Source organism: Chinchilla lanigera, unplaced genomic scaffold (genome assembly GCF_000276665.1).
Source record: "Chinchilla lanigera isolate Chin_1 unplaced genomic scaffold, ChiLan1.0 scaffold00052, whole genome shotgun sequence".
NCBI lineage: Eukaryota > Metazoa > Chordata > Mammalia > Rodentia > Chinchillidae > Chinchilla > Chinchilla lanigera.
This window is the reverse complement of record NW_004955453.1, coordinates 3,433,339-3,442,627: the sequence shown is the minus strand read 5'-3', so window position 1 is coordinate 3,442,627 and position 9,289 is coordinate 3,433,339. Positions and strand designations below refer to the sequence as shown.

The following is a 9,289-nucleotide window of genomic DNA, read 5'->3' as shown; positions in this document are numbered from 1 at the left end:
CCCCAGCCCTGGCCCGCCCCGCTCCGTCGCTGTGGGAGTCCCCGGAGTCGGCAGCCCGCGAGCAGCGGCTGGACTCAGGTACCCCCGCGTCCCCTGCCGCGCCCAGCCCGGGTCCGGCCCCGCGCCAGGCTGCCCCAAACCCTGCGTCTTCGCAGGACCGCGGGCTGCGAGGGTGCGGTTCCAGAAGCGAAGGCCAGAGCCCCGCGAGAGCACGAGCGGTAACGACGCCCCCTGCCGGCCATAGGAGAGGAGTGGCCCAGAGGCCGCCGGGGCCGGGACCGGCTGGGGCGGGGGTTTGTGCTAGGAAGAGGCTACCCCACGGGGCAACAGGCCAGACCCGCTCTCGCCCTCCTCCTGGTACAGTGGTGAACCCTGGAGCGGGGACTTGGGTCTTTGGGTGCCGCTCAGTGTCAAATGGAAGTACTCTGCCTAGTGTTATCAGTTAGCCTGTCAGAGCCTCAGTTTCGCCATGTGTAGCACGCACAGGCTGTCTGCCCTGGGAGGTTGTCACGGGGTTCCGGTGGGAGACCCGACCGCAGCCCTCTGTGATTCGGGGGCCTCTCCCCTTCCTGAAGGCTGCCCTGGGCTGGAGCCCCTGCGACAGAAGTTGGCCGCCCTTCAGGGTTCCCATGCCTGGATCCTGCAGGTCCCTTCCGAGCGGCTGGCCATGCACTTCCAGGAGGTGGGTCCTCGGCGTCCCGGACTCCTCCAGCGGCCTGGGAAGCCGGGGGTCGGGGGGATCCCCAGACAGAGAACGGGCAGAGGACCCGCGAGCAGGAGCACCAGCCCCCAGGCTGGGTAGGGGCAGGGATCCAAGGAAAAGGGAGTAGCGGGTAGGGGGCTTCTGTGGGTGAGACTGGGCACTCGCAGGGGTAGAAGGGAGGCAGGCAGAGGAAAATGAATGCCCTGGCGACCATAGTGTTCAGTAAAATAAATCAGACACGCGAGCGTAAACGACACAGGGTTTCCCCTATGTGAGAAGCCTGAAATACAGTATAAGTAAATAAAGAGCAAAATAAAAGATAGATAATATGAAACGGAGCTAGAGCTTCTGCAAAATGGAAGGGAGAGGAGTGGAGGGAGAGGGGAGAGGATGCAAACGTGTACTACTAATCAAAATTAAAATGTTTAAAAGGAAGGGGCTCTGGGGTGTCCAAATTAGGAAGGTTGTGGTGGGAGGGGCAGGGCTAGATGAGTTTCTGGGGTCAGGGAGGAAAGAGGGCCACCCCAGGATTCCCACTGGGGAGTGGGTTTGAGCCCCTGACACCCCTCTCTCTGCAGGTGCTGGCTGACTTGAGCTCCAAGACACTGACAGGGCTTTTCAGAGCGTGGGTGCAGGCAGGCCTGGGGGGCCGCCGCGTGGCCTTCAGTGGCCTGGTGGGCCTGGAGCCGGCCACACTGGCTCGAAGCCTGCCAAGGCTGCTGGTGCAGGCCCTGCAGGCCTTCCGCTCAGCTGCCCTGGCTGAGGGCAAACCTCTGGGGCTGGAAGTGGGGAGGAAGGGGGTTGCCCCCGGCCAGCTGCCACAGAGGGCACCCACTGCTCCCAGGAGCTAGGAGAGCCGGGAGCATCTGACAAATGTCACTGTCCCCATGGACCGCACCTGTGGGCAGGAGGGGTCCTGTGTCTTCCCAGATGTGTGATCAGAGACTCATAGCTGCTTTAATAAAATTATTTATAAGCCACGGAGACACTGGCGCTTCTTTGGAATGCAGAACGGGGTGGGTGAACATCTGATGGCTGGGGCAGTCTCCAGAAGCAGTTGGCAAAGGTCACTGAGGCCTCAGGGTGGGGCGGTCCCCATCTGAGCATATCCGCTGCCTCCTGAGAGGGGGCAGCAGCTGGCCTGTCTGTCACTGCCCTATCCTGGCTGACCAGCATCCCTCCCGCCCCGCTAGCTGCTGAGTCCTGCCCAGGATCTCCGGTCCAGTCGTGGGCGCCGGCCAGGCTGGCGGCCCCCACCCCCTCATCACCTGCCTGAAGTGTCAGATTGCATTTCCGGCTCTTCTCCCCTTGGCCACTCCACCCCCACCCTGCACCTGTCCCCTCTCCCGCCCACCCTTGGTCCCCAGCCTGCAGATGGGAGGGGCAGACGTAGGACCTGGTCCTCAGTCCTCTGGCAGGATGGAGGGCCCTGCACTGACACTGGGGCTGCTGGCTGCCCTGGTCGTGAGCGGTAAGGGCGGACATCACCCCCACTTGGAGGTCTCTCGTGCGCCCCCAAGTCCCCCACCACGTGGCCTCCTCTCTGGGGTCATACCCAACTCCCCACTCCCCCTCAGGCACCTCTGCCTGCCCCTCGGGCTCAGGGCCGCTCCTCGCTGGGTCCCCCCGCCCAGAACCACTCCATCCCACCGTAGACGGCTGGGCCCTAAACCAGGAGGAGCAGCTGATCCGGCACCTGTTCAAGGAGAGAGGCTACAACAAGGAGCTGCGGCCCGTTGCCCGCAAGGAGGACAGTGTGGACATCACGCTGGCCCTCACCCTCTCCAACCTCATCTCCCTGGTGAGCCACCCCTGCCGGGCTGGGCTGGGCAAGACAAGGGATGGCTTCTCCGGGACCAGGTGCCCCTGGTAGCCTCCTTCCTGGGAAACCTGCTTGGCACCTCTACAAGCCCCTTGGTACCCACGGGCCTCCTGCACCCCAGGCATGTGCCCCTTCTCCTCCAGCTTCAGGTGTGGGGTGTGCCCCGACACCCCCACACCGTGCCACACCTCAGTGGCTGTCTGTCCTTCCTGGTCTGCCTACCCACCCCGATGGTCGGTGCCTGGCTACCATGGGCCCCTCTGGTGCCAGCCAGATGAGGTGCCCGGTGGGTGGGGGAAAGAATGGGGGCCTTCCAGGGCCAGCCCTGCTGTCCGCTTGCAGAAAGAAGTCGAGGAGACACTCACCACCAACGTCTGGATAGAGCACGTAAGGACCCCAGGTGGGGGCGGTGGGTGCAGGCCCAGGCTGCCCTGTGCTCCTGTCCTCTTGGGGAACCCCAGCCCCCCTTGATGCTGCCCTGCAGGAGGTGTGGCTCCTCCCCTCAAAGGCCCCTAGGCCCAGCCGCCCTTTTTCCCACCTAGTCTTCTGCTAGGTGCCTTAAGAGGATTAGGGCTGATCTGAGGGAAAATTGTCACTTTATCCTGATTTTAGTCAGAAGACACTCTTCTAATAAAAGCGTCAGAACTGTCAGAAGTTCATAAAACAGAACAAATCTTCTCTCCACATGGCAGTGATGCCCCCTTGGTGGTGCAGTGTGTAGCCTGCACAGCTGTTCGTGACAGATCGGAGTCCCCTGTCTTTCCCTGCCTCCCCAGAGCTCTTGGAGCACAGCTCTCAGACGCTGCTCAGCCTTCCCCTGGGAAGTGGGGGTCTGGGGGAGTCTGGGCAGCAGTGGAGCCCACTGCTCACGTGCTCCGGGGCTGCCAGGGCTGGACAGACAGCCGGCTGCAGTGGAATGCCAGCAAGTTCGGGAACATCAGCGTGCTGCGCCTGCCCGCCGACATGGTGTGGCTCCCGGAGATTGTGCTGGAGAACAAGTTGAGTGGAGCCCCCGGCCTCTCCTGCCGCCGAGCCTGCCCGCCCCTCCCCTGCACGTCCCCATCCCTGCCCGCTTCCGTTTCCGGCCAGCCAGGGCTCACAGCGGTCCTTGTCCCTGTCCCCCAGCAATGACGGCTCCTTCCGGATTTCCTACTCCTGCAACGTGCTGGTCTACGACTCTGGCTATGTGTACTGGCTGCCGCCCGCCATCTTCCGCTCCTCCTGCCCCATCTCAGTCACCTACTTCCCCTTCGACTGGCAGAACTGCTCCCTCAAATTCAGGTGCACCCCGTCTTCTAGCTGCCCTCCCCCAGGCGCCCTGCCACAGCTGCCTCCGGCACAGGCCCCGGCTTGTCCTGCTCAGAACGGCCCTCTTTCCACGGCCTCCTTGTCCCCTGCTGGTGGCCAAGGGTCACCTCTGCCCATCGCTGTCCCCAGCTCACTCAAGTACACAGCCAAGGAGATCACGCTGAGCCTGAAGCAGGAGGAGGAAGACGGCCGTGCCTACCCGGTGGAGTGGGTCATCATCGACCCCGAGGGCTTCACAGGTGCCGCTGGGGGCGGGCGGGCCCCTGGGACACACACGAATGCACCCCAGTGACGCCTCCCAGACACTCACCACAGGCCAAGGTGCCCCGAGGCCCCCTGGGTGGGAACAGCGCCCCTCGCCCTGCTCAGGCTGGAAGATAGAGGGTGGAGGTAGGGGAGGAGAGGGTGGTTGGGGCAGGGGCTGTGTCACCCAATGAATGTGGCACCCCTGTACCCTGTCTGTGACCAGGCCCACTCCCCAACCCTGTCCACCAAAGAGACCTGTGTCCTGCTGGCCTCTGTGCTTGGACATCACAGGGACATGAGGTCCATTATCCTAACACCAAGGCCGAGGAGGGACAGCTCAGAATCAGCTTAGCTTTCTTTTTTTAAAACTTAGGAAGACATGCTTGATAACTGGGAACCTTTTTAAAATTATTATTCTCTTTTTAATTATTTTCTTATTAATTCTAGCTCCTTAATCTGCACCTAATCTACTTTTGGCTTGTGCCATCTTTTAAGCCAAAACACCCTCCTTATTTGGACCCTACATGGTCTCAGCTTCTATTTTTCCCAAAGAGGGAAAAAAAAAAAAAAAAAAGCCAGGTGTGGCGGTGCACACCTGTAATTCCAGCATTAGGGAAGCTGAGACTGGAGGATCCCCTGAGTTCAAGGCCAGCCTAAACTATAGAGGGAGACCTTGTCTCAAAAAAACAAAACCAAAATGAGAGAGACAGAGAGAGAGAGAATCAATCAGAAGAAACCCTCCTCCTCACACAGACTGAAAACACCAGCCCAACCCCAGGCGACCCCAGACAAAACCCGAAGCCCTTTCTGCACCCGCCCTGAGGACACTGCTCGCTCTGCCCCAGCCCTGGCCCCAGCCCCTGAGCCCCCTGAGCCCCCACCGTGCCATCCTTGTGCCACCCGCAGAGAACGGGGAGTGGGAGATCGTTCACCGGCCAGCCAGGATCAACGTGGACCCCAGTGCCCCGCTGGACAGCACAGGCCACCAGGACGTCACCTTCTACCTCATCATCCGCCGCAAGCCGCTCTTCTACATCATCAACATCCTGGTGCCCTGCGTGCTCATCTCCTTCATGGTCAACCTGGTCTTCTACCTGCCAGCTGACAGTGAGCGGTGCCCGTCCTGCTCGTCCTGCGGCCCGGCCTGAGCCCACGAGCAGGGCGCTACAGCCCTGACCCCGCTTCCACTGGTGGCCAGTGGCCAGTGGCCGGGGGGCTCCATGCCCGGTGACACCCCCCGTGGGCAGGGCAGGGTCCCTCTGGGTGCTCAAGAAGGCCTTCCTCCCGGGGACCCGGGAGAACAGCTGCACTGTCCTACTGCCAGGCCATAGCCGAGCCTGCCATGGTCGCCTCTGCAAGGCCACGGGCCTGGCGCCAGGCCGCCTTCGGTGGTTAACCCAGTGGATGGCTAGGGGGCTCTTGGGCACTAGGGCCCGGGACAGTCAGCCTGGACTCCAGAGGCACAAGTCCACAATGTCAGGGGTACAGAGCCCACCTGGCCCCTGCGAGGGGCCATCTGTTGGGGTCCACGGAACTGGGCAGAGCAGGGCTTTTTGAAGGGGCGAGGCTTTGTCCATGGATGGAGGGCTTGGCAGGGCAGCGGGAAGTCCAGTACAGGGGCTCACATGGGCAGTACGGGAGGCACTGGGCTGGCGTCTGGGCGTGCAAGGTGCATGTTGGGTGCTACCATGATGCTGTGAGGACACAGCAGGAAGTGACCCGTACAGATCTGTGCTTCAGAAGGACAGTGAAGTGACAGAGCGCGGGCCATTGCAACAGTCAGGGTACAGTGAGCACTCACCCAGTGTCAGGCAGGGAGCTGTGTGTTTAACACGCACGCTCACGCTACACTGAACAGTTGGAAAGTTGGGTACAGAGAGGTTAGGCCTTGTCCAAGGTCACCCAGCTAGTTAGTGGCAGACCCAGGATTTGAACCCAGGCCCTCGGGTGCTTATCAGGACACCATGGTGTTGGGAACAGTGAGTGGGGGTAGGACCAGTGCAGGGCACCCTGTAGGCCTGAGGTCTGAGGATGCAGATAAGTCTGGCTTCCTCAGGTGGCGAGAAGACGTCGGTGGCCATCTCAGTGCTGCTGGCCCAGTCTGTCTTCCTGCTGCTCATCTCCAAGCGGCTGCCCGCCACCTCCATAGCCATCCCGCTCATCGGCAAGTAAGTGCCACCTGCGCAGCGCTGCCCCCACGCCCAGCACCCCCGGGCTCCAGGCTGAGTGTTGCCCGCAGGTTCCTGCTCTTCGGCATGGTGCTGGTGGCCATGGTCGTGGTGATCTGCGTCATCGTGCTCAACATCCACTTCCGGACACCCAGCACCCACGTGCTGTCCGAGGGCGTCAAGAAGGTGAGCACGAAGCCAGGCGCTCTGCACTACTCCCTGCACTCTGGGAGGCGGAGGTGGGAGGACTGAAAGTGCGGATTCAGTTGGGACAACTTAGCCATGTAGCAAAATCCTGTCTCAAAACAAAAGAGCAAAAGAAGTTCTGAGGATGCTCATTCTGCTGTGAGTTCAGGACATTGCAGTTGAAAGAAGAGAGGACTGGCCGTGGCGGAGCGCTTCCCTAGCATGAGCGAGGCCCTGGGTTCCAGCCCCAACACCAAAAATAAACACAAAAAAAGGAAGAGCTGAGAAGGTGGCCAGGGTGCTTGGGACAGGATGCTCTGGCCTCCTGGCCATCACAGGGCCAGCGGCTGTTCTGGAACAGCAGGGGTAGTTTTGCAGCTCTCTGGTCTTCAAGCACCTGGAGGAGAGAGCTCAGGGTTTGGGCATCGGTACTGCCTTTGGTCTTTGATCTTTATTTTCAGTGACCAACCTCTGCTTGGTGCAGTGAGGGACGAGGAAGGGTCGGAAGCGGCCTAAGTGTCCACTGGCGGGGCTTGGGGAGGGGGTGGCAGGGTCAGATGGGAATGGTTGACAAAGGAGCGGAGTCCTAGACACGAGGGTGTGTAAAGGCCACCCCACAGTTGTAAAACGGCCTTTCTCATATCCCCGGGGCTGCTGAAGATCTTCCTGGAGACCCTGCCGGAGCTCCTGCACATGTCCCGGCCCGCAGAGGAGGGACCCAGCCCCGGGGCCTTGGTCCGGAGAAGCAGCTCCCTGGGCTACATCTCCAAGGCAGAGGAGTATTTCTCACTCAAGTCCCGCAGCGACCTCATGTTTGAGAAGCAGTCAGAGCGGCACGGGCTGGCCCGGCGCCTCACCACGGCACGTAGGTCCCTGGTGGCCTCGAGGTATGGCCCACCGGTTGGAAGTGGGCAGGGGGTGGCCTCATGCCCCACTCTGGCCCGTGTCCCCAGGCCAGCTCCCGGCAAGTTCTGAGCAGGCCCAGCAGGAACTCTTCAACGAGCTTAAGCCAGCTGTGGATGGGGCCAACTTCATCGTCAACCACATGAAGGACCAGAACAATTACAATGATGTGAGTGGCCACGGGGTTGCCATGTGCAGGTGTTCAAGCTGTGTACTGAGCAAGTGTTACCAATCTTACGAGTCCACTTACATACACCTGCCAGCTTACATGGGGAGCTCACGGCCCATGCAGATTTCCAGGCGTGTGTTCTCTCAGGGCCAGGCACACAGTGACACACAGAGACTCCTGGCCCCACCCTCTTGTCATCCCTTCTTGTCCTAGCTGCCAGTCATTTCTGTCCCTGCCCAGCTCCATGTCCAGACAGAGCAGGAGTTGAAAAGGAGACCATGGTGGCTGCACACAATTACACTGAATTGTCTCCTGAGCAAAGGCCCCCTACGGGTGGCACCTGGAGGGGTGGGGAGGGCTGAGCCAGGGCAGGGCTGAGGTCAGGGTCCCCTGTGGCCCGCAGCCTCCTCCTCGGCAGACGCGATGACCTGCCCCGCTGCTGGCCACAGGTCCTGGATCTTGCTGGGGACAAGGCCAGCAGGCCCTGTCCCTGTCTGCTGCCGGCCAAGGCGGTGGTGGCTCCCATGGACACGGGGAGGCCAGGCCCCCGCTGCTCAGCTGGGCCTGAGATGCGGTGCTGGCCTGCACAGAGGCCCCTTGTCATTCCCTCCAGGAGAAGGACAGCTGGAATCAGGTGGCCCGCACGGTGGACCGCCTCTGCCTGTTCGTGGTGACGCCCGTCATGGTGGTGGGCACGGCCTGGATCTTTCTTCAGGGCGCCTACAACCAGCCCCCACCGCAGCCTTTCCCTGGGGACCCCTTCTCCTATGATGAGCGGGACCGGCGCTTCATCTAGCCACAGCAAGGGTGCACCTGGAAGAGTGGCTCTTTGCAGAGGCGGCGCCCATCCCTGAGCTGAGTGATGCACGCCTGTCATCCCAGCACCTGGGAGGCTGAGGCAGGGGGATCACTGTGAGTTCAAGGCCAGCCTGAGCTACATAGAGACCCTGTCTCAAAACAAACAAAAGATCCCCATGGCGCTTGTCTCACTCATTCTCCCTCACGTGATTGGATGTAACGCTTGGGGAAGCTGGGGTGCGTGGCTGGCAGCCACACGTGTGAATGTGGAGGCGACCCCTCCCCAAAGGGCCCCCACATGGGGTCACAGCCCCCACAAGTCCCTAAACTAGAGCCGACCATGGAGGCTGCTCCTGGATTCCAGACCCTCAGAAACTGCGAGAGAAAATAAATGCTTTGTTTTAGTGACAGGGTTTGGGTGATTTGTGACATTAGCAGTGGGGCCTTAGGTGAGCCACAGCCGTCTCTGGGCTCTTGTTTTCGCATCTAGGAGGTGTGGGGGGGTACATCCCGCTCGGGGTGTTGTGGAAACCGAATTTGGAGCCAGGCATGGTGGCGCGCATGCTCACTGTCTCCACGGCTCCGGCCGTTTTCCTCAGAGGGACCGGGCGACCTCATTCGCTCTGACGGGGAGCAGGAGGCCTTTTTCATTTTCAGGCCCCGCCCTGCAGTCTCTGGAGAACCCGGAATCAGGACCGCCCCCCACGTGCACGGCTGCTCTGCCACACGGTGGCGCTATGGCGGCGGGTCCACTTCGGTGGCCTCGGACCTCCTGGCCCTTTTCTGCTCAGGAATCACACTCCCAAGGAAAGCCCCCTGCGGGGGCCCAAAGCAGGGTCCTACAGTCAGTCCCTCCAGGCCAGCCCGGCCGCCAACCTCCCTCAACGGGCAACGAATCCGTTAAGAACGCCCTGGGCTCAACGAACAGAAGCCACAATGAGCCATAGTCACAGCCGAAACTAAGGTTTCCTTTCTTCTCACACGGT

The 9,289-nt window shown here is 61.3% G+C and overlaps 2 protein-coding genes across 4 annotated transcripts in view; both read left to right on the top strand.

Annotated features, from left to right (window-relative positions):
- Positions 1 to 1,757, top strand: part of Prss56 (protease, serine, 56) — a gene marked incomplete in the record, with an annotated part of 5,220 nt that extends 3,463 nt beyond the window's left edge. Inside the window, 4 exon segments of the mRNA XM_013519998.1 lie at positions 1 to 78; positions 156 to 218; positions 576 to 682; positions 1,282 to 1,757. Coding sequence (XP_013375452.1) covers positions 1 to 78; positions 156 to 218; positions 576 to 682; positions 1,282 to 1,554 — 521 coding nt within the window.
- A 336-nt stretch (positions 1,758 to 2,093) lies between these two features.
- Positions 2,094 to 8,713, top strand: Chrnd (cholinergic receptor, nicotinic, delta (muscle)). Of its 3 annotated transcripts, XM_005395377.2 has the most exons (12): positions 2,094 to 2,174; positions 2,359 to 2,504; positions 2,868 to 2,912; positions 3,414 to 3,523; positions 3,651 to 3,806; positions 3,963 to 4,072; positions 4,986 to 5,186; positions 6,136 to 6,247; positions 6,319 to 6,433; positions 7,094 to 7,298; positions 7,387 to 7,505; positions 8,119 to 8,713. In XM_005395377.2, the coding sequence occupies exons 1-12, from the start codon at positions 2,123 to 2,125 to the stop codon at positions 8,299 to 8,301; spliced, it is 1,554 nt and encodes a 517-aa protein (XP_005395434.1). In that variant the 5' UTR covers positions 2,094 to 2,122; the 3' UTR covers positions 8,302 to 8,713. The 3 variants fall into 3 exon arrangements, with proteins under 3 accessions (XP_005395434.1, XP_013375456.1, XP_013375457.1); XM_013520003.1 differs by lacking the exons at positions 2,094 to 2,174; positions 2,359 to 2,504 and having other exon boundaries at positions 2,552 to 2,912; XM_013520002.1 differs by lacking the exons at positions 2,094 to 2,174; positions 2,359 to 2,504 and having other exon boundaries at positions 2,548 to 2,912; positions 3,651 to 4,072.
- The last annotated feature ends 576 nt before the right edge of the window (positions 8,714 to 9,289 follow it).

Bases quoted from the DNA above. Each gene is read 5' to 3' on its own strand.
- Chrnd (XM_013520002.1), top strand. From the start codon at position 2,649: ATGTGCCCCTTCTCCTCCAGCTTCAGGTGTGGGGTGTGCCCCGACACC. The intron at 2,913-3,413 runs GTAAGGACCCCA...CGGGGCTGCCAG, and splicing joins CCAACGTCTGGATAGAGCAC to GGCTGGACAGACAGCCGGCT. The intron at 6,248-6,318 runs GTAAGTGCCACC...TGTTGCCCGCAG, and splicing joins GCCATCCCGCTCATCGGCAA to GTTCCTGCTCTTCGGCATGG.